Source organism: Pan troglodytes, chromosome X, assembly GCF_028858775.2.
Source record: "Pan troglodytes isolate AG18354 chromosome X, NHGRI_mPanTro3-v2.0_pri, whole genome shotgun sequence".
In the NCBI taxonomy this organism is placed as follows: domain Eukaryota; kingdom Metazoa; phylum Chordata; class Mammalia; order Primates; family Hominidae; genus Pan; species Pan troglodytes.
In genome coordinates this window covers 41,537,756-41,562,673 of record NC_072421.2, presented here as the reverse complement: position 1 = coordinate 41,562,673, position 24,918 = coordinate 41,537,756, and the positions used below count along the sequence as shown (strand labels likewise).

The 24,918-nt window shown below is 40.5% G+C and overlaps 1 protein-coding gene across 6 annotated transcripts in view; it reads right to left on the bottom strand.

Annotated features, from left to right (window-relative positions):
• USP9X (ubiquitin specific peptidase 9 X-linked) overlaps positions 1-24,918 on the bottom strand; it is a 146,854-nt gene that overhangs the window by 104,946 nt on the left and 16,990 nt on the right. For all 6 annotated transcript variants that reach the window (XM_016943056.4, XM_016943058.4, XM_016943055.4 and 3 more), the window contains exon 2: positions 3,373-3,626. In XM_016943056.4, coding sequence (XP_016798545.1) covers positions 3,373-3,468 — 96 coding nt within the window. In that variant the 5' untranslated portion in view covers positions 3,469-3,626. The remainder of the gene's footprint in view (positions 1-3,372; positions 3,627-24,918) is intronic.

Genomic DNA, 24,918 nt, shown 5'->3' with positions numbered 1-24,918 from the left:
AATTACTAGAACAGTATAAACAATTTCTTTGAAGGCCACTGACAAATACTGCCAAATTTCATTACAGAAAATTTGCACCCTCCCAGCAACCACATCCAAGAGTGTTCATCCCACGGTGTCTCTGCCAAGGCTGTTTCATTTATCGAGTTTTACTACATACTAAAGCCTAAAATTCTCTAAGAGAATTTTTTTTAAAGGCATGCTTAAAAAAAATTAAGTGAAAAATCTGATTTTAGAAATTCCCTTTATGCCAGCACATAAAAAGCATATCCAAAAAGTGAGCCCTAAATTGAACAGTGATTAACACTTTGGTTGCTGCTTCTTGGTACAACCGTGTCAGATCTTGTAAAATAAAATCCTAACATTAAAAAGTAGAGAAAAACAAAATGTAAGAGTGAGGGATAATGTAATTTGTTTCATTCCTTTGTTATTTTAAATTACCAGTCATCTTTAAAAATGTAAAGTTTTTAGAAGAAAAAGAACACAATGTAGACATAGAATATTAGGTTGAATATCACAAACCCAAGAGCTCTAAAAATCATCAAGTACACCTTAAAATAAGAGTAAGGTTAAATTAAAGGTTTGATTTTTGTCTAAAGCCATGCAAGTCAGAAACATTGCAAAAGAGGTTAGAATTCCATGGACAATGCAGGTATAAAATGAAAAAGAAAGAGGGAAAGATACTGGAACTCTAACTACTAGCTTCTGGTGTAAAATTAGAAATCTTTAGCATCCAACTCAAACCTCTGACTACGCTTTTAAAAACCTGAATACTGGCTAACAAATTTATGTCACAGGAAGGTCTTAACTCTGTCCAAGACCTGTGACCATACACTTTAATATTTTATGTCTCGAAAATGGGAACTAGAGAGGAAAAGGAATAAAACTGACACATTTATTTGGGGGAGAAAAAACCCCCGACTTGTTCACTTCTCTAAAATGGCAGAGAAAGAAGAAAAAGGAGAGACAGACAGAAGCTCTTTTCTATACTACTTACGATAGAATATCTAATCTGTAATAGCTGGACAATAAGAACTTATCCCCAAATAACAGTATAAAAACTTCAAAATAACACTTTTGCCTAAAAACTTACCTGACTCTACATAAACATGTAATAATTGGAAGCAGCATGTTTGTGATCATTTACACACACCTCAACTTACCTCTTACCTCTATAGAAGGTAAGTTGTGATGTGAGCTGTACATCGTAAGTTTTAATGTTTTGTCATTCAATTTAATACTTCCCAATATAAAACTGTATATATTAGAAAAGACAACTGAAATCAATTATCTAAATTTCCATTTCAAGAAATGAGAAAAAGAACAGCAAACCAAATCCAAAGTAAGCAAAAGGAACAGAGAGAGAGAGAGAGAGAGAGCGCGCGCGAGAGAGTGTGTGAGTGAGAATGAGAGTGTGTGAGTGTGTGTGTGTGTGTGTGTGTGTGTGTGTGTGTGTGTGTGTGTGTTGGCGGGAGGGGTGTGGGGGGAGGGAGTAAAGCCAAGAGAGTTGTTTTTAGAAGGTTTAATGACATTGGTAGTGGTATCAGAAATAAGGAGGCATTACCATAGGCCCCAAGACACAAAAAAGATAATAAAAAGGGTCGTTAACAACTTTACCTCAAATTTGAAAATCTAGATGAAATAAACCAATTCCTTGAAAACCATAATTTACCAAAAGACACTAAAAATTAAAAAATTCCTCCACTTAAAAAAAAAAATGGATCGGCCGGGTACCGTGGCTCATGCCTGTAATCCCACCATTTTGGGAGGCCCAAGGCAGGCGGATCACAAGGTAAGGAGTTCGACACCAGCCTGACCAACATGGTGAAATCCCATCTCTACTAAAAATACAAAAATTAGCTGAGTGTGGTGGGACGTGCCTGTAATCCCAGCTACTCGGGAGGCTGAGGCAGGAGAATCGCTTGAACCAGGGAGGTGGAGGGTGCAGTGAGCCAAGATCGTGCCACTGCACTCCAGCCTGGGCAAAAGAGCAAGACCCCATCTCCAAATTAAAAAATGGATCTTCAATTAAAACTTTTCCATAAATAAAACCCCAGGCCAGATGGGTCCACCAGTAAAATCTTCCAAACAATTAATGAAGAAATAATAAACTTCGCATAAATTCATCCAGAGAACAGAAAGAGATACACCCTATGAGTTTTGAGGCCAGCATAACCTTAATACCAAAATCTATGTTTAGCATTACTTCAATTGATCCTTTTAACAGTCCATGAAGTAGTTACACTATTATTACCCTCATTGTACAGATAAACAAACTGAGGCTTAGAGGTTATATAATTAACCCAGAGTCATAACGCAAGTATGGTACAAAGCTGAAATTTGAACGCTAGGCAACATGACTTGGGTCCATGTTCTTTTTATAATCTTATTGTAAATTGACAATTTACAATTGTATGTATTTATGGGGTAGAAAGTGGTGTCATGATTTATGATGGGTCCAATGCTAACCATAGGCTACACTGAATGATTTAATGCTTTCCCCCTTAGAATTGACACATGGCTTAGTTAATTTTAATGACTGACAGTATAAGCCATCAGAAAAAGACAGACTACATACTCAAGTATTACCATCTACACCACTTGAGCTTTCTTGTTACTATGCAAGACCTATGTTCACTTTTCTTTTTTTTCGGAGATGGAGTCTTGCTCTGTCACCCAGGCTGGAGTGCAGTGGCACCATCTCGGCTCACTGCAACCTCTGCCTCCCGGTTCAAGGGATTCTTCTGCCTCAGCCTCCCGAGCAGCTGGGACTATAGGCACGTGCCACCACACCCAGCTACTTTTTCTATTTTTTAGTAGAGATGGGGTTTCACCATATTGGCCAGGCTGGTCTCGAACTCCTTACCTTGTGATCCGCCTGCCTCAGCCTCCCAAAGTGCTGGGATTACAGGTGTGAGCCACTGCGCCCAATGTGTTCACTTTTGTTAATCAAAACTTAAAATAACAGTTGCTTCACAAATTATTTAGAACATGTTCCATCATTTAGTACCCCAACAGTAGACCCACCAATGTAGGTTTTTTGTTTTTGTTTTTGAGACAGAGACTCGCTCTGTCACCCAGGCTGGAGTATGGTGGCGCCATCTCAGCTCACTGCAACCTCAGCCTCCCAGGTTCAAGTGATTCTCTTGTCTCAGCCTCCCAAGTAGCTGGGATTACAGGTGCATGCTACCACGCCCGGCTAATTTTTGTATTTTTAGTAGAGACAGGGTTTCACCCTGTTGACCAGGCTGGTCTCAAACTCTTGACCTCAAGTGATCTGCCTGCCTCAACCTCCCAAAGTGCTGCGATTACAGATGTGAACCACTGAGTCCAGCCCCACTGTAGCTTTAACTAGTATCTTCAACATCCTACCTGATTCTGTTGGAGGGGGGGCTGAGACTGTCCATCAGGAGCCTGGCCCTGGTTGTCATTCCCTCCGACCGGAGAGCCACGAGTCGTGGCTGTCATACTCGACACAGGGCAGATCTTTGCAATTTTGTCTGCTTATGTAGTTGTCTTGAGAAAAGAAATTATAGTCCACTTATAGAAGATGAAGTACCAGCATTTGTCAGTCTTAAAAAGGTCCAATTCAAGAATAAACCATCTTGCAGAGACCATTGCATAACCTACAAATAGAAAGGGGAAAAAGTAATTGGTTTTAGATATAAAAAACATGAATTATGGAACTGTTCAAATTTAGTATCACCAGTGAATCTAATCAGGAAAAAGGGGCTATACAAACAAGAAGAGAAAGTAAAAAGCTGAAGTTTCATTAATACTACATTTAACTTAAAACTGATCATTGGTACACTGGCCATTATACCAAGAAAACAAACAAATATAGCCTCCTGGAAATGACTCCAAAGGCAATATATCAAAGTACTTAACTGTCATTTTAATTAAATTAAGAAACGGCAAAAACTATCTGTTTTCAATTTGCTGATGCATTCATTATACTGTAAGAATAAGGACAAGAGGTATGAGGGTGGGGTCCCTGGTGAGGGCTCAAGCCTGGACCTGCAGCCCTAAATGAGAACAGGCATTCCTGTTTTCATGCCCAAGTGTTCCCTTTTGGCCTGCCACGCACCCCTATCCCGTGCCCATATAAACCCCAAGCCCCAGGCTCCAAAAGCAGAAGAGTGGCAGAGAAGCACAGCAGAGAAGGAGAGAAGAGAGGAAGTGTCTAAAGGTGGAGAGGAGGTTCAAGCTGGGGGCAGTTGGAGATTGGCTGTGAGATAGCCGAACTCCAGGAGAAGATCATCTTCCCACTCCATCCCCTCTCCAGCTCCCCATCCCACTGACAGCCACCTCCACCACTCAATAAAATCCCCACATTCACCATCCTTCAAGTCCCTGTGACCTGATTCTTCCCAGACACAGGAAAAGAACTCGGGATGCCCTAAATGCGGAAACCCAAAAAGGCTGTCACACTGACTCTTCTCTGAGCTGTTTAACACTTATGCTGGGACAGCAAGGCTAAAGGAGCATTGTAACACTCCTAGACACTGCTGTGGGGCCGGAGCCCAAAAGTGCTCACCCTGGCCCCTGTACCTGCTCACCTGTGTGCTCCCCTTCCCATAAGAGGAATAAATGAGCCACATCCCTGTCACACATCCTGTGAGGGAGTCAGGGAACTCTCCTGTTTCAGTAACATGTGTACTAAGACAAAGTACAAAGTGATTTTTTAAAACATTTCAAGGCAGGCCGCACAACTAACATTTATCACTGATACTAGGGCATTATAAACGGTTTTTTAAACTAGCTTCTAAGTACTTTTAACATAAACTTTGACGCTTTGGAGAGAAACATCAGGGGTGCACGCATACAGAGTAAAGACCACGTAAAGATGCAGCAAAAAGGTGGCCACCTGCAAGCCAGAGAAGAAACCAAACCTACCAAACACATTGATATTGGACTTCTGGCCTTCAGAATTGTGAGAGAACAAATTTCTGTTAAGCTCCCCGCTCTCTCCACCCCCTACAAACAAAAAACCCTGAAAACCCCCCAAAAACCTCTGGTAAAATTTTAAGAGGGTTCAAACTACATAATACTCCAATACAACTGAATTTGTCAGATGATCTCAGCTCTCTACTTTGGCAAGGTTTTGGCTCCAGCCACTCCTAGAGCCATAACAGGGTTACAAGGCCACAACTGTTTAAGAACAGGGAACTCTTCTTTACAAACTGACCAGCAAACAAGTATAGGAGAATGCTACCAAATCCTCAATTCTATATTCATTAGATCAGTAGCCCTCTTCAGCTACACAATAAAATCACCTGAAGTGATTTTGTTTAAAACACTGATGCCCAGGTTCCTCTCCAGATGAAATAAATTACAATATCTGGGAGTAAGGCCTAGGCATCAGAACTTTGCAAAAAATCTCCCCCAGTGAATGACTCTAATGTGCCACCAGATAGAGAAACTTAACTGATTGGTTCTAACTCACTGGCTCTCAAGAGATTGAGAGAGACTTCCCACAAGCATTGCAAAGTTTCATTTCTAAGTTTTCTAATTATGACCTGGCTTAAGACATTCAAAACCAAATGTATACCATGGTATATAAAACTTACCTGGGGCTTGCTTCTGTAATATTAATACCCAAGTATTTTTCACCAGACACTTAGGTTACCAAGCCACTGCAGGAAGTTTCGAAGTGCTTTGCCACAACTCACTTGATTCTCATACTCAGTCTATGCAGCACAGAAATTGAGTATTATCTCCATTTTACAGAGTCAAAAATAAGAGACAGCAGGGGCTTGCCTAAGTTATGCAGAGCAGACTCTAATTCAGATCTGACTCTAAGACTTCTTCCTCTTCAAGTTCTCTATCATTGTCAAAAAAAAGTTGACGTACATTTTAACCCCCGCCACCACCTGACATACACACAAATTACAGGCAGATTAATGAGGAAAATGTAAACAACTATAGAAAGTGCTAGAGGAATATGTTTAAAATCAGGCGCAGTGGCTCACGCCTGTAATTCTAGCACTTTGGGAGGCCAAAAGCAAGCGAATCACTTGAGGTCAGGAGTTCAAAACCAGCCTGGCCAACGTGGTGACACCCCATCTCTACTAAAAATACAAAAAAAAAAAAAAAAAATTAGCCAGGCATGGTGGCTCACCCCTGTAGTCCCAGCTACTGAGGAGGCTGAGTCAGGAGAATCACTTGAACCCAGGAAGCGGAGGTAGCAGTGAGATGAAATGGGGCCACTGCACTCCAGCCTGGGCAACACAGCGAGACCCTGTCTCAAAAAAAAAAAAAAAACTTGACTAAAGCACACACAAAAACTGATTTGTTAAGATATGTTGGCTGGGCGCGGTGGCTCACGCTTGTAATCCCAGCACTTTGGGAGGCTGAGGCGGGCAGATCATGAGGTCAGGAGATCAAGACCATCCTGGCTAACATGGCGAAACCCCGTCTCTACTAAAAATACAAAAAATTAGCCGGGCGTGGTGGTGGGCACCTGTAGTCCCAGCTACCTGGAGAGGCTGAGGCAGGAGAATGGCGTGAACCTGGGAGGCAGAGCTTGCAGTGAGCCGAGATGGCACCACTGCACTGCAGCCTGGGCAACAGAGCGAGACTCTGTCACACACACAAAAAAGATATGTCCTCCTCTAGGCAAAATTCAGAAGCTTCAGGGAGAAGTAGAAAAACAGATATGAAGATAGACTTCTCAAAAAGAAATAGAAGTGACTAATAAATACATGAAATAAGACGTAATTTTAAAATAGAGCTTTTCGCATGTTAGGCACTGTTTGTAGCACCGTAATCCTTACAAATGTATGCAGTAGGAACTAGTATCATCCCTCTTTACAGGTAAGGAAAGGGAGGCACAGAGAGCAAAAGTAAATTACCGTATCAGTAAGTACTAAGTGGCAAAATGGGATTCCAACCCAGGGAGTCCATAGCTCTTAAATGCTACACTAGCCTGCCTCTCAACCTCATTAGTAATTGCGAAAATGCAAATTACAAAACCAAAATTTGTTCCACTGATCAAACTGGCGAAGCAAAACAAAGTTTTAAGACTGATACTATCAAGTACTGGTGAGTCTAAAGACATAGAAGCTCTTTAAATACATAAAGTGGAAAAAAAAATGAAAAGGTCTGATTTAAGCAGTCCCTCTTTCGCTTTTGTTATCCATTTTATACACCCTAAATTACAAAGAGTGTTACGTGAAGCAGACAATTTTCAAAACCTTGAGAAACTTGCATATCATTTTCCTTAGCCACTTTGGGTCTGCTGACAAATTATGTGAATGATTATTTTCTTTTTTGAGACGGAGTCTCGCTCTGTCACCCAGGCTGGAGTGCGGTGTCGCAATCTTGGCTCACCGCAACCTCCGCCTCCCGGGTTCAAGCAATTCTCCTGCCTCAGCCTCCCGAGTAGCTGGGACTACAGGCTCGTGCTGCCACACCTGGCTAATATGTGAATAATTATTTTCTTGGCACTCAAAATATTAGCTAACCAATTCAACTTTATTCTTGTCTACTTCAAATCTGCTCCAGTTTCTTCTTTTTCTTGTCCCTCAGCCTGGAGTCATGATCCCATTGTATACCCTCTCCAAGGGATGATGCTCCAATCATCATCATCCCCAATCAATCTTTTCCCAGCCTGTGCTTGAATCTTCCCTACTGAAAATCACCAGTGTCTGCCCTTCCCTTTTCCCACAAGTCATAAGACTGTCTCCATTTCCCCTTTTTCTTTCTTTTTAAATAAATGTGATGAAGACAAAGTAGGTAAGTTGTAAATTTTGGGTTTTTTATTGTTGTTGTTTTGAGACCCAGGCTGGTCACGAGATCCTGGGCTCAAGCAATTCTCCTCCCTGGCCTCCCAAAGTGCTAGGATTACAGATGTGAGCCACCATGCCCCGCCCATCTCACCTTCCACTTTGTCCATTCTCTCTCATCACCTGGCTCCATCCAAAGCTACTAAAACTAAAACTGCTTTAAGCCAGAAGGTCTTAATCGAGATGTAGGGATGGGCTTCAAGATTAATTCCCCTAAAAAATTACATACAAAGCTTTTGAGTATGTGCATTAGGGGACGCATGAGAAGAAGGTCCACAGATCAATGTTCTACTTACTGACAAATCAAATAACTGCTTCTCAATATTCATCCTGTTTGCCCTCTTCTCATCATTAGACACTGACCACCTCTCCCTTCTTGAAACTCTGAGCTTCCTTGGCTTATATAATCCTGGACTCCAGGTTTCCCGTCCACTTCTCTTCCAAGGAAAGGGGTAGAGTGGCAGTTCGTACAGTTCTTAACATTGAAACTGAGGTGAAAACCACTAGAGAGTTGGCTCTACACGTCTAGAATTCAGGCAAAACTTGGGAATCTTGAACACAGATTCAACTATTCACAAAAGGGTAGGAAGAGATGGATTCATCAGCACCACCTGGGAGTCTGTTTTTTTTCCCAAAAATAAATACAACCTCCACTCCCTACCATCTCCTCCTGAGAGTGATGAGGTTAGCGACTATATATTCCCAAGTGTGGGGCAAGTAGGGGGCCAGGGAGATCACCTTGTCTACTAAGCCAATACTGTGTCTCTTTTAAAAGTCTTTCCAGGAAGCAATCCAAGGACGAACAAAATGTGGTACCTATGTTCAGTGGATTATTTAGAATTTTTTAAAAAGAAAGGAAATTCTGACAGGTGCTACGATATGGGTGAACCTTGAGGACATCATGCTAAGTGAAATAAGTCATTCACAAAAGAACAATACTGCATAATTCCACGTACACGGGTACCCAGATTAGTCACACTTGTAGAGACAGAAAGTAGAATGATGGTTGCCAGGGGCTGGGGGGATGGGGAGTTATTGCTTAAGGGGTACAGCGCTTCAGTTTGGAAAGAAGATTAGTTCTGGAAATGGATGATGGTAAGCATCCCACAATGTGAATGTACTTAATGCCACTGAACTGCAAACTTAAAAATGGTTAAAATCAGCTGAGCACGGTGTTTCACGCCTGTAATCCCAGCACTTTGGGAGGCTGAGGCAGGTGGATCACCTGAAGTCAGGAGTTCAAGACCAGCCTGACCAACATGGTGAAACTTGTCTCTGCTAAAAATACAAAAATTAGCTGGGCGTGGTGGCGCACACCTGTAATCCCAGCTACTCGGAAGGCTGTGGCAGGAGAATCGCTTGAATCCGGAAGGCAGAGGTTGCAGTGAGCCGAGTTGGTGCCACTGAACTCCAGCCTGGATGACAGAGTGAGACTCCGTCTCAAAAAAGAAGAAAAAAGGGCCGGGCGTGGTGGCTCATGCCTGTAATCCCAGCACTTCTGGAGGCCAAGGTGGGCGGATCACGAGGTCAGGAGATTGAGACCGTCCTGGCTAACACGGTGAAACCCCACCTCTAATAAACATACAATAGCGGGCGCCTGTAGTCCCAGCTACTCGGGAGGCTGAGGCAGGAGAATGGCGTGAACCCAGGAGGCAGAGCTTGCAGTGAGCCGAGGTCGCACCACTGCACTCCAGCCTGGGCAACAGAGCAAAACTCCGTCTCAAAAAAAAAAAAAAAAGAAGAAAAAAAAAAAAAAAAAAAGGTTAGAATGGTAAATTTTATGTATATTTTCCCACAGTAAAATTGTATATATAGAGTACTCACTGTTCCCTTACCTTGCAGTTCTTTTAGCATTTGGAGATCATTTGAGCTAAAATACCTCAAAATTATATTCTCATATTTTTATGCACAATATCCTTCCATCTATATGAATTCAGTAACCATCTATACACAAATCAGAAATACCTGGCAAAAGTCATGGTATAAGTTATTCTAGACAAAAGTATTATGTGGATAACTAAGGGACTATCCCTTTAAACAAAATAACTAAGATAAATGGGAAAAGCGGCAGTGTGAAACTCCTCTCTCAAAACACCTTTCTCTAAAACCACAGAACTAAATCATCTTCTGCTTATGACAGGACACTCAATCAGCAAAAGCCTCAAGCTGCTTGCTATCCCTATCTCTTATATAGTCTCGCCTTTCTAGCTCTTGGTTTCTGTTTCTTCTACCCGACAAGCTGTCCTCATTTCTATATTTCCGGTATTGCTGAGCAGGTATGTCAGGTCTCAGCACAGCATATTCTGCTGCATCTCTCTACTACCACATAAGAATTTGATCCCTTTCCCTCAGCACACTAAGATGCAAGATAAAGAGCAGGAAATAGGCATGGAGCAATTAAAAATAATTTCTGGATTCAAACATAACTCATTCAAAATCCAACTTCTGTCACTTACAATCTGCCTATCTTAAAAAGAAAGTAACAACCTCTCTCATTCTTTTTCCAGGTATTTAAAATTGAGATGCTATTACCCACACAAAAAAAAGAAAGCCATGAGAATTGCTTTAATAAAAGGAGTCTCGCAAATAGCAAGCACAGTAATTCTCAAAAAAATGTAAATTTTCTTTTCCCTTTCTACAATGTACTGTGCAGAGTTCCTAAATATTTCAGGAATGAATCTGAAAATATTGCCTTCAGATATAATTTGGAAAGGTTTGAGTGGGGGAAAAAAACTTATCACAGATACAACTAAGTTATCCAAGAATAACACCACTACTTTTCTTAATAAATCCTATTCAATACTCAAGTGGTGGAAACAGCTGGGAATCACACAGCTTTGCCTGATTTCAAGTAGCAGTCTCACAACTCTAAAAGAGCCTGTTTTTTATGTCACAGAGATTTAGGCATACCTAGCAGGGCTAGAACAAGCTCTCTACCAAGTCAAAGCAGCAGTATCCTACACACAACTGAACAACTTAGTAATTATTCAAATCATTCACTATTTGACACAGTAACAATTACTTTCTATAGGCATGCTCAAATACAATGAATCACAGTGTGAAAATTTACCACATGAAGTTTTACGCTTTATTTCATAAAAACAAAATTATTATACAAACAGAAGCATCTTTAATTTTCTGCAATGGGAAATACAACCAAAATGGTGATTTGATTGCCTCTACGACACACAACACATTTTCATATTCAAACTTAGCATCCTAACATCTTCCACAATGGGAAAAGCATCACCTTTACCTAGATAAAGGCTGGACTGTATTAAGTAATCTAGTACTCCATAAACAGCAAACCATTTACTTTAAACTTTGCAGAACTGAATTTCTCCAGCAGCTTTCACACAGGGCCTTAATACCAGAGAAATCCCTTTTAGGACAAAGAATTATCCTTTCTTACCCAGTCATTATCCCAACTCTGCTAAAATTTGCCCTATGTTCCAGAATCTCTCTCCTTTTATACAGCACGTTGAAATCCTCTGATTCTATATATGATCCTAGGATACTTAAGATTTGCTTCTCTCAATTTTTCTTTTCATCCAAAAAAAAGGTGTTTAAATAAAAACTCAAAGCTTAGTCATTCAAAAATTGTGTACTGAGCATCTGCAATGGGCCACATATTGTTCTAATCATAGGAGAATATATGGAAGTACACAGTGCATCAAATATCTCTGCTTTTGTGGAACATTACAGACTGGGGATAGAGACAATAAACAAGCAACAGCAACTCCAACCCCCTACCAGATTATTTCCTTTACTGGACATCAAAGTGAAATGAGTTTCTTAGAAAACAATTTGATAGATCATCCTTAAGCTCAAACATGGAAATTATCTTGACTTGGAAATTATCTTGACTTGTGAATTTTGCCTATTCCGGTTTTATGTACCAACAATCAAAGGGAATTACTTCTCTTCCTTTCAAATTTCTATGTTTAACCGACATCTATAACCCTTGTTTTTCCATTCTTAAAATATTTGACTCACTAGAGACAAGAGACCTAACTGTACAACACAAGCTATACTTAGCCTTCACCAGCAGAGGGCGCCAGACCTCACTACTTTTTTTTTCTTTTCCTTTTTTCTTTTTTCTTTTTTCTTTTTTTTTTTTTTTGGAGACGGAGTCTTGCTCTGTTGCCCAGGCTAGAGTGCAGTGGCACAATCTCGGCTCACTGCAACCTCTGCCTCCTGGTTTCAAGTGATTCTCCTGCCTCAGCCTCCCAAGTAGCTGGGACTACAGACAGGTGCCACAATGCCGGGCTACTTTTTGTATTTTTAGTAGAGATGGGGTTTCACTATGTTGGCCAGGCTGGTCTAAAACTCCTGACCTCGTGATCCACCCGCCTCGGCCTCTCAAAGTATTGGGATTACAGGCATAAGCCACTGCGCCCGGCCCATAAATAACTTTTGATTCCTCAGAAACTTAACTACTAACAGCATACTGATGACAAGAAGCCTTACTGATCATAAAGAGGCGACTAACATATTTTGTTACATGTATTATAATACTGTATTCTTACAATAAAGCAAGCTAGAGAAAAAAAGAAACTCAGAAGGGGTGGTGACTCACACACCTGTAATCCCAGCACTTTGGGAGGCTGAGGCGGGCGGATCACTTGAAGTCAGGAGTTTGAGACCAGCCTGGCCAACATGGTGAAACCCCGTCTCTAATAAAAAATGCAAAAAAAATTAGCCAGGTGTGATGGTGTGCACCTTTAATCCCAGCTACTAGGGAGGCTGAGGCAGAGAATCGCTTGAACTCGGGAGGTGGAGGTTGCAGCGAGCTAAGATCGCACCACTGCACTCTAGCCTGGGTGACAGAGTGAGACAGTCTCAAAAAAAAAAAAAAAAAAAAAGAAAAGAAAAGGGGAAAAAAAAGGAAAGAAGAAAATCAGAAAATGTATTTATAGTACTGTACTGTTTTTACCAATAAAGTAAGATTACATCATCTGTTTACAAGATCAATCATCTGAAATGGCGGACAACCACAGCTGCAGACCTCAGACCTCAATCTATGGTACCTATCAAGCAATTCAACTTTTTCTTATAAGAAACTTTGCAGAACATTATAACGTCATGACTTTTCTCTGCTTCTTGGGAGCCCGTTCGCCAGCACCACTAGTGGCACTTCATGAGTCCCGTAATGTTATTCAAGGTTTATGGTATTGCACTAAACATGATGAAAAATACATGAGAACATGAGAGATCATTTTTTACTACGATAGACCATTTACTGGAGAGATGAACTGCTCATGCAGAGATTAGCGTCACATATTTTCATCGGATACTTACAACAAACTCATCGCAGTTGCAAAAGGAGATGGCTATGAAATTACAGTAGTAGAGAATGTACTAGTTAATTTTATGCAGTTATGACTTAATCCATCTTTACATTTGTTCACATTTCTCTCAACTGCACGTGGCACCACATGTGGTCTATAAAAACGTTTGTGTGCATTAAGTTTTGATAAATGTTAAATTTATAATAGATTTATGTATATTTTATGGTAGTAAATAGATTATCTACATTTATTTTACGTGTTCATGACACACCTTTCTTAATTTTTTCAGTATTTCCAAGCTATGCAGTTTATCCTGTTTTTTTTCAAATTGTCACAAATCTCCAAAATATTTTCCAATATATTTATTGAAAAAATCTGCAGTGAAAGTGGACCACACAGTTTGAACCCATGTTGTTCAAGGGTCAACTATATACTGATTTAAAATTATAATGTGAACGTATAAATCAATTGTTTCATGTTTATTACAATCCAGTAAGCAGCATCTTTTCAGCTAAGCTTTCTTTCAAAATGCCCACCATTTTAGAGTACAAAAATACTTATTTTTGGCCAGGCGCGGTGGCTCATGCCTGTAACCCCAGCACTTTGGGAGGCCGAGGCGGGCAGATCACAAATCGGGAGATGGAGACCATCCTGGCTAACACGGTGAAACCCTGTCTCTACTAAAAATACAAAAAATTAGTCGGGCATGGTGGCGGGTGCCTGAAGTCCCAGCTACTCGGGAGGCTGAGGCAGGAGAATGGTGTGAACCCGGGAGGCAGAGCTTGCAGAGAGCAAGATCGCACCACTACACTCCAGCCCGGGCGACAGAGCGAGACTCCGTCTCAAATAAAAACAACAACAAAAAAACTTATTTTAAGCCAAGTTTAGATCTTTTTGAATTTTTAAATTGAACATGCTGTTGCTATGACAGATTCAATTATGTTTTTAAAGACAAAATTTTAGTGCATTGTTGTCTAGAAGAAAAAGTAACCTACACAGCAGTTTTTCTACCACAGCATGAGAAAGGACACTAAAATAAGGTTATCACAGGTTTGACACACTTCTATGGACACAGAGAAATTGCCAAAAAACAAAAACTGTATAAAGCAGAACACAAAATAAAAACAGCAAACATTAATAGCTTATATGCTGGACTTCAAGGGTTCTTTTGATGCCTCAATCGAAAACACATGAAATGTGAGTGAAAATAATTAAGGGGATAATCTTGACTCTAATATTTTTAGGTAATCTCATTTGCAAACATTACTATTTTAACTAATTATTTAATTGCTTATAATTACTTGTAGCATACACCTCACAATCAATTATATTTAGACACTATGGTCCATAACCACCCTGTGGGCAAGGCGAAACAGGTCTCAGTATTTATGCTAAAGATTTTTTTTCTTTTGTGGACTTGTTGGTTCCATTCCATTCAAAAGTTCTCTGTGGCTCCTTTCCAGTTCTTAGTTTGTATATTATTCTTGAAAAGTTTTAAGTACTTACTTGTGTATCAAGCACAACAGTAGGTGCTTTATTTGTATAATCTCATTTAATCATAATACCTATCTCATACAGCCATCAGTCCAATTTAACAGACATAAATAGAAGCTAAGAGATTAAGTACACTGAGCTTATACAAGATCACAATAATTTCCGTTAAGACTCTAAAACCCTTGGCTCTTCCAACTATACCATGAAGGTTCTCTACAGAATCTCTGTTGTTCTCTATAAATTCAAACGGGGAGAAAAGGAAACAACAGGGAAAAGGGATTGAGCTTTCTTTTGAAAGCAGTGACTGTCAGGCCTGCATCCATTCCTACCATTGTTTTGTTCTTTCGGTATTAAAAATCATCGCTATGAGTTTTACTGAAATGCAAAATATGTCATAGCACTGCTTAAAAATCTTCAAAGACTGGCTGGGCGCCGTGGCTGACGCCTGTAATCCCAGCACTTTGGGAGGCCAAGGCAGGCAGATCACCTGAGGTCGGGAGTTCGAGACCAGCCTGACCAACACGGAGAAACCCCATCTCTACTAAAAATACAAAATTAGCCGGGCATGGTGGTGCATGCCTGTAGTCCCAGCTACTAGGGAGGCTGAGGCAGGAGAACTGCTTGAACCCGGGAGGTGGAGGTTGCAGTGAGCCAAGATTGCGCCACCGCACTCCAGCCTGGGCAACAAGAGTGAAACTCCGTCTCAAAAAAAAAAAAAAAAAATCTTCAAAGACCAGGATGAAGATCAAAATATTTATCTAATGGTCTACAAGGCCCTCAAACACCCAATTCCAGCCTCATCTTGCAGCTAACCCCAGCCAAAGCTTGTTCAAACTCCAGTTCAATTTGCCTTCTTGTTGTTCCTTCACAAAGTGCTCCTTCATGCCACCTCTGAGAGCCTCTGAACAAAGCAGTCTGCTTAGTTTTACCCATATTAATTCAGCAGCTCCCAATTCTCCTGACTCAGGATTCATCAAGTACTCACATCCCAGGCTCTAGGAGCCAGCTACCCTATTTTCTCATAGCACCTGTGTGAGTTTATCTTCTTACTAAAACATAAAAGCTCCTTAAGGGCAGAAGCTATGCAAGCTTTGCTCATCACTGAATCCCAAGGATTCATTGGCAAACAACAGGTGTTTGTTTGTCTTAGCCCCTTCTGTAACAAAAGCTCAGAGTGAGTGGCTCAAGTAACACTTAACAGTTCTGGAGGCTGAGGAGTCTAAGATCAAGGTGCCAAGCATATTTAGCGTCTGGTGAAGGCCTGCGTTCTGGTTTACAGATAGCAATCTTCTTACTGTATCTTCACAAGGCAGAAAGAGTGAGGGAACTCCCTGGAGTCTCTTTTATTAATACAAGGGCACTAATCCCATTTGTGAAGGTTCCACTCTCATGACCCAATCACCTCCCAAAGGCCCCACCTCCTAATACCATCACATGAGGGTTAGGTTTCAACATATGAATTTGCGAGGTGGAGGAGTGGAGACAAACGTTCAGTCTATAGCAGTGCTCAAAACTAAAATTGGGAGTGTGGGGAAATACAGTAAAAACAAAGTCAAATCTCTCCCTTCCCATCTCCTTCATTCTTCTTTCATGATGTGTCCAATGTTATCTTTTCCACTCCCACTCAAACCACTCTAGCCTAGACTCCTATTTTAACAGCATCCTGGCTAGCGTCCACACTACCATACCAATCGTTCAGTATATTAATGCTAAATTAATCTCAACACTTTCAATCTCTAAAACCTTGAATGGCTTCTCTTCTCCATCTGGTACATATTCAAGGTCATTCATAATCAGCCTTTAACTTATTTTTCCAACTTTGTCTCTCATTTCCCAACTTCAATACTAGTGCAGCCAGGTTGACACACCTCAAATTTTAAATAACATTTTCCTCATTAATAGTGACAATAGCTAACATTTAAGTATTTGTCTCAGGCACTATTCTAAGCAAGTTAATCCTTAGAACAACCCTATTATCAGCCCAATTTCATGAGTAAAAAAACTGGGACAGAGGACTACAGGCTGTCAAAGTGGTAGGAGCCAGGATTCAAACTCAGACAGTACAAGTGCCAGTGTCCTACAGTTTTAACTATCACACCATACATCAATAATGTCAGAAAAGGGAGGGGGAAACTACCATTAATCTCACCATAACCCCACTCCCAAGACAAACTGTTTAGTTTTTGATGCAGAAACATGTTTTACAAAATTGTATTTTTCACTTAATTCACAATTTCTGCATGTTAAGTATCGTTGTCACTGTTATAGTACATATCAAGGAACTAAGACACAATTAGCTGTATTCCTCAGATATATGGAATAAAAAATCATGTTATAAAAATTAGCTGGCTGTGGTGGTGCACACCTATAGCCCCAGCTATTCCGGAGGCTGAGACAGGAGGATCACTTGAGCCCAGGAGTTTGAGGCCAGCCTGGGCAACAAAATGAGGCCCCTTCTCTGGGGGAGGGGGTGTTTGAGAATGCTTCTCAAACAGGCAGGAGTGGCTGAGAAGTCTGGGGATCTCTCCCTCTGACAGAGAGAGTGTGTTAAATGGGGAGGTTCATGTTAAGGAGTCTGAAATACAGTAAGTTATTTTTAATAGTTGAGCCCACAGCTATACACCTAAACATCCCTAAGTTATTTTAAAATGTGGCCTTTGCTCAAAGGTAAAAGCTTTTCTTCTCCTAGTTCCACCAGCACTGCCATTATCATTTGCACAGACTTTATCATTCTTATCACACATTATGATAAATTATACCCAAAGCCAGTCAAGATAACTGTATTAAGCACAGGTTTCCTGCCCTCCCCATCCCCAGTGTGATGCTACTTCTAGACAGCTTTAAATCCAATCAATAATTCAGGTTAATGCAAATAAAGATGTCCAATTAATCTTTGTTAAATTCAAATACGTTACTTGAGCTAAATGCTCATATTTTATTTCCAACACTATTCACACACACATACACACCCCTTACAGATTCCTGATTTTTGTCACTAAATTACTGTGTACATCCATGGCTACTTCCTATAAGTCACTGCAACAGAACTGCATCCTGCATTCAAAATTCTTTGTGGCAGCAGAAATTTATTCTTTTAGAAATGCTCAGTAATTGGCCAAACACCCTTATTCAAACCTCCTCCATATCGAGCATCTGTCAAGTTGTACGTACACAATTAGAGTAATGAAGCTTTTACATACATATAAACTTCAGCATCTTTTCCAAAGCATTCTCAAACACAAATTTTTAAGTGGCTGTAGGCAATTTGAGTAATTTTACATTAAAAATAACTTTTGGAATGGTGCCATCAAAGGCTCCGTAAATGCTCTCCCCAGTGAAACAATCGTTAACTGGTGAAAATTATTTTTTTAAAAAACAAAAAACACTAAAAGCCTCTGGAAATTGTCCTAAGGGCATATACCAAATGAAAAAATAATTTATTTAAGAAAATCTACCATATCTCAGTAAGGACAGTCTGTGGCATTTGAGCCAGCTCAGCAGGACAGTAGCTCCACTCCAGGTGAGAACGGCCAAGAACACACCTCCCCCGACCCAGCTCCCAGTTGATGGTATCTCCCCAGGAGGGAAAGGCAGGCAGCATTTCTCAACACCCCCAACTTTGAGTTGCAGAGGCTCTATTGCACCAAGAGTGGCTAAGAAGTCTGGGGCTCTTTTTTCCAGCTAGGCCCCACTTGTGAGGCAGACGCTCTTAACCCCAGGTGCAGCAAGTCAAGAAAAGCGTGGTCCTAATGGCCCCCACCCCACCTCACTCAGAGTCAAGATTCCATGGCAGGCAAAGCCAATCACCCTGCTCAAGAAGCAGAGGTGTCACTCTGAGAAGTGAGCCACAGTCCAACCCAGTTCTGAAGCAGTGGTGTAAAGATTTTGCCCAGGGGGAAAGGCAGGCCGTAAGAACAGAGTTCTGAAGTTGTCTTAAAGTGAACTATTTGAAACAATATGGTAATATGCTGCCTGAGGGTGTGTTGGAAAACAACAGAAAACAGGAGAGATCATGGTAATAAGCAGCTATCAAAAGACCTGTGGTGGACAGCAACAAGTTAAACTACTCAGCTAGCAGCTTACCAGAGAGAACCAGGGAAATAAAAGCTAAGAACCTTCCTGGGGTCAGAACAAACCTCAGACACAGCCTCAAAGATTACTTACCCCTGGAAAGCATAAGAATTTAACTGGATCAGACTGTGGGGCAATTTATGTCCCAAAGAGTCATTTAAATCAACAGACCAATCAGTAGGCAATTAGTAGAGGCTAATATGTGCATGTGATATCAACACAGAGAGAGGTTTAACAGAGAGATCACAGAAACTCACAAAGCCTTGCTAAAATCACCATCATCCCAGGCATGACTAAGGCTACACCCTCTGAAGAGCAACATCACAGGCTGAGGGGTAGGCACTAAAATAGTTCAGCCAGTCACTACATAAATAAGGAAGCAAAAAACAACAAAGCTGCTAGAGGTGTAGGGTATCCAAAGTTGCTATATTATATAAAAGGTCCAGTTTTAAACAAAAAAATTTAAGACATGCACAGAAGAATGTGTGCCCCACACACAGAAAAAAAGTAGGCAAAAGAAACTGACTTTGAGAAGGTCCAGACTTAGCAGAGACCTCAAAAACAGCTCTTATGCTTATGTTCAATGAACTAAAGGAAGCCATGCTTAAAGAAGTAAAATATGACAATTTCTAAACAAACAGAGACTAACAGAATTTAACAACAAAAAGAACCAAACGGAAATTCTGGTGTTGAAAAGTACAATAACTGAAATGAAAAATTCAGCCAATGAGCTGTCAGAACAAAGAATCAGCAAAGATACAGACTGTTAGATTAAGCAATCTGAATAACAGAGGAATAAAAATGAACAGAGCCTCAGAGAAATGTGTGACAAAATAAGCAAACCAACATATGCATAATGAGAGCCCCAGAAACGGGAGAAAAGGGAACAGAAAAGACATTTGAAGAAATCAGAATCAAAAACTGCCTCCAAATTTAATGAAAACCATTAATCTACACATGCAGGAAGCTCGACAAATTCCAAGTAGGATAAATCCAAGATCCAGACTGAGAAACATCATCAACTGTCAAAAGCCAAATACAAAGACAATCTTGAATGCAGCAAAAAGTGCATCCATCACCACATACAAAGGATCATCAGTAAGACCAACAGCTGATTTCTCACCAGAAAACATGAAGGCCAGAAGGCAGTGGGATGGCATTCTTCAAGCACTGAAAGAAATAAAACTATCGTGCCAAGCGCAGTGGCTCACGCCTGTAATCCCAGCACTTTGGGAGGCCAAGGCAGGTGGCTCACCTGAGGTCAGAAGTTCGAGACCAGCCTGGTCAACATGGTGAAACCCCATCCTTACTAAAGATACAAAAATTGGCCAGGCGCAGTGGCTCACGCCTGTAATCCCAGCACTTTGGGAGGCCAGGGCGGGTGGATCACGAGGTCAGGAGTTCGAGACCAGCCTGGCCAACATTGTGAAACCCATCTCTACTAAAAATACAAAACTTAACCAGGCATGGTGGCGGGCGCCTGTAATCTCAGCTACTCGGGAGGCTGAGGCAGGAGAATCACTTGAACCCAGGAGGCAGAGGTTGCAGTGAGCCAAGATCACACCACTGCACTCCAGCCTGGGCAACAGAACAAGACTCTGTCTCAAAAAAAAAAGAAAAAGAAAAAGAAAAAAGAAAAGAAAGAAAGAAAACTATCAACCAAATTTATTTCAAAAATGAATTCAGGGCCGGGTGCAGTGGCTCACGCCTGTAATCCCAGCACTCTGGGAGGCCGAGACTGGTGGATCACCTGAGGTCAGGAATTTGAGACCAGCCTAGCCAACATGGCAAAACCCCATCTCTACTAAAAATACAAAAAAGTAGCTGGGCGTGGTGGCAGGCACCTGTAATCTCAGCTACTCGGAGGTTGAGGCAGGAGAAGTGCTTGAACCCAGGAGGTGGAGGTTGCAGTGAGCCAAGATCGCGCCATTGCACTCCAGCCTGAGTGACAGAGCAAGACTCTGTCTAAAAAAAAAAAAAAATTAATTCAGAAATCAACTTCCAGTATGACAACCGGAGGAGCATGACAAGACACAACCTCAGTGAAATAACACTGGTAAATACAATTATGCAATTATAAGAAAACAGTATGACTGCATATTTCTCCTTTCTCTTAACTGACTTAAAATGCATTGTGTAACACAACATGTGTATAATTCATTGTTGAGCCTACTACATATAGAAGTGTTTCCCAGTAACAACATGAATTAACATGAAATGCATCAAAGACCTAAATATAAGATAAAAAAAACTATAGAACTCTTAGAATGAAACATGAGGGTAAATCTTAATGACCTAGGATTTGGCAATGGATTCTAACAGATACAATACCAAAAGCAGGAGCAACAAAAGAAATAGTTAAATGGGACTTTATCAAAATTTTAAAATTTCTGTGCTCCGAAGAACACTGTAAACAGTGAGAAGACAACCCACAGCCCACAAGTTACAAGAAAAACATTTACAAATAATGTATCCAGTAAGGGACTTGTATCTAGAATATACAAAGAATTCATACAACTCAATAATAATAAAAAGACAACTCAGTTGAAAAATGGGCAAAGGATCTGAATGTGTAAGACATACAAATGGTCAATAAGCATATGAAAAGATACTCAACATTATTAGCCATCAGGGAAATGCAAACCAAAACCACTATGAGATATCACTAGGATGGCTATAATCAAAAAGGCAGAAAACACAAGTGATAGCAAGGATAAGGGGAGAAACTGGAACCCCTGTGCATTGCTGGAAGAAATGTAAAATGGTGCAGCCACTGTGGAAAACATATGGTGATTCCTCAAAAAGTTAAACACAGAATTTACATATGATACATACAGCAATTCGACTTCTGGGTATACACTCAAAAGAACTGAAAGGGACTTGAACAAATACTTGTACACCCATGTTCATAGCGGCATTAGTCACAATAGCCAAAATGTGGAAGCATATGTATCCGTTTGACAGATGAATGTGTCAATAAAATATACATACAAACAATGGAAAATAATCCAGCTTTAGAAAGCAAGGAAATTTTGACATGCTACAATATGGATGAACCTTGAGGGCACTATGTTAACTGAAATAAAGCGGTCACAAAAGGACAAATATTTTATGATTCCACTTATGAGGTACCTGGAGTCGTCAAATTCACAAAGTAGAATAGTGGTTGCCACTTTTCCCCCAACACATTGATGTTTTGTACCCACGAGTAACAGAAGCTGAATGCAGCATGGGGTTGGGGGTTATACGTCTGAACCAGATGCTCATCACCACCACCTCCTAGCCCCACATTATTCTTCTTGGCTTAGTCAGGCCACATGCTCTGTCTCAGAAGTATGTACGCAGTTCCACCTGATATTTATGCATCTTAGCTTTGTCTCCCTAAGTCAGTCACCCCAACCCTCCCCCTTATACCTGCCCCTTCCATCAAGCTACCTTTTTCAAGTCCTATATTTATTGTAGTTTGTCAGAAATTTAGGATCTTCAAAACTGTGCTATTTTACTGGAATTTTTATTGTTTTGTTAGTGCTCTAATTACAAAGTAACATAGCTTTGAAGTGATCAGTTTACTCTTAAGCCCATTTTTCCCTATACACATTGTTAGTTTTTGGTACCTGATTTTTGCAGACTATGAGGTTTTCAACAATGCATATACTGCAACATAGCAGACAGGCCGACAACAGATGATGTTCTAACTCCAGGTATCTTTTTTTTCTCTCTCTCAAGATGGCTAATACCTCCAGAGACTGTTGAAAAGCTTTAATAGGAGAATGTATGTGAAGTACCAGACACACGGAGGGACCCAGTAAAGAGCAGGTGTTTTAACAAGTGCTGGTTATTCCTCTCTTGAAATGCTGATTATCCCCTCTTGACAATTCTTATTTTTGAATCTTCAGAGGGTCCCTATAAATATAATCTCTAGACCAGCCCAGAGGAAAATTATTCTCCCAACTATAAATTATCAGAATTTTCTGCTCCTGGTATACACACCACAATTGCTTAGGTTTTTAAATAAATGAACAGCCTCAACAGTTTTACTGATATAGCTGTTATTCCATTGCATTACAACAGAATCCTACCACATTTTAAAATTATTTTGTCCTATTTTTTAAAAAGTAAATTTCAAGTTAAAGGTATAGGCCGTGTGAAGTGGCTCACACCTGTAATCCCAACACTTTGGGAGGCCGAGGTGGGCAGATCACTTGAGCCCAGGAATTGCCCAGCACACCAGCCTGGGCAACATGGCAAAATCCTTCTCTACAAAAAATACAAAAATTAGCTCAGCGTGGTAGCATGCACCTGTAGTCCCAACTACTGGGAGTGCTGAGACAGGAGGATGGCTTAAGCCTGGGAGTTCAAGGCTATAGTGAGCCATGATCACGCCACTGCACTTCAGCCTGGGTGACAGAGCAAGAACCTGTCTCAAAAAAGGGGGAGTGGGGGTGGTATCTTACCTTCTAGAAGACAATTCATAGCATAATATTCCTATCAGATTTTGTGCTGGCTCTAAAGAAAATTTGACAGCAGGGAAAATTAAACTAGTAATGAGATAAAATTATGTGGTGCTACACAACTAATTATCTGTTGAGTGAAAGAATGAACAAATGAACGACCCTTTTAGTTAGAAATATATTTCCCACTTCATAAATAGAGAAATAACCTAGTAAATACAAAACTGCAGTCCCAGTTCCAGTCACCTAATGCCAAATGCTAGGTTTCCAGCAATAATATTAAGTAAGCTGGCTCAAGCTTGCAAATTCTGGTTCTATCATAACAGAATTTTTAAAAACTAATTTAATCACTTTCTATTTTAATGTTGCTTAAATAAATGCAGAAATGAAATTAGGATTAAATTCCTTATGCTTACTGCTCTTATAACTAAAACCAAAATAAATTTATAAATGGAATACAAATAAAACTATTAATATAACGTGACAGATGGCAGTGTATTACTGAATGCTAAGGCATGGGTTCGAGTTTTGCATGGCTATACCACCATCATATGTTCCTACTTCTACCTGAATGATTACACTACTCTATACACATAGTATCCTGTGACATCATTTGCCCTTGGCACCAACACATTATTAAGCTAACATAAGTACCAAAATGATGTTAACAGTTCTTGATTATGAGGCAGTCATCCGGATAATACAAAAATGCATGTACTAATGTTGAAAAATATCATCAAAACGAAAAGACTTATTTTAAAAAGAAAACTCCTTTTTTAAATCATTACAAAGGCTGTGAAGTTCCGACAAACCCCAGTCCCTAAATCAGCCAATAGGTGAGCAATGTTGACTTAATATTAGACATAAGTCACATCAAATGTTACAGAATGCGGGTATGCCTATCAATCAATCTACTCTGTTGAAACAACAGGTTAAGATAAACTCAAAGTTAGGCCGGGCGTGGTGGCTCAAGCCTGTAATCCCAGGACTTTGGGAGGCCAAGGCAGGCGGATCACCTGAGGTCAGGAGTTCAAGACTAGCCTGGCCAACATGGCGAAACCCTGTCTCTACTAAAAAATACAACAATTAGCCGGGCGTAGTGGCGGGCGCCTATAATCCCAGCTACTAGGGAAGTTGAAGCAGGGAGATTGTTTGAACCCAGGAGGTGGAGGTTGCAGTGAGCCAAGATTGCACCACTGCACTCCAGCCTGGGTGAGAGAGCAAGACTCTGTCTCAAAAAAAAAAAAAAGATAAACTCAAAGTTATCTGTTAACAGCTTTTTACCAATTTTTGACAAAATTATCTAACTTTTCTAAGTTACTAACCCAATCATGAAATGCTAACCCAATACACTGAAAACAAAGATCTCATTTCATTTATGACATTTTAGACAAGGCAGTATTAATAATTAACTTTTTCTTTTTTTGAGACAGTCTCGTTCTGTCGCCCAGACTTGAGTCCAGCGGCGTGATCTCAACTCACTGCAACCTCCACCTCCTGGGCTCAAGCAATTCTCGTGCCTCACCCTCTCAAGTTGCTGGGATTACAGGTGTGTGCCACCACACTCAGCTAATTAATTTTTTGTATTTTTAGTAGAGACAGGTTTTCCCTATGTTGGCCAGGCTGGTCTTGAACTCCTGACCTCAAGTGATCCGCCCACCTCCACCTCCCAAAGTGCTGGGATTACAGGCATGAGCCACTGCACCCAGTCTAATAACATTTTTTATGTGCCTCCACTGGGTGTTCTTTCTGCCTGTATCTTCCAAAACCAGATTGGTTAAATCATAAATGTAAACAATCTGAAAAAGTACACCAAAGAATTTC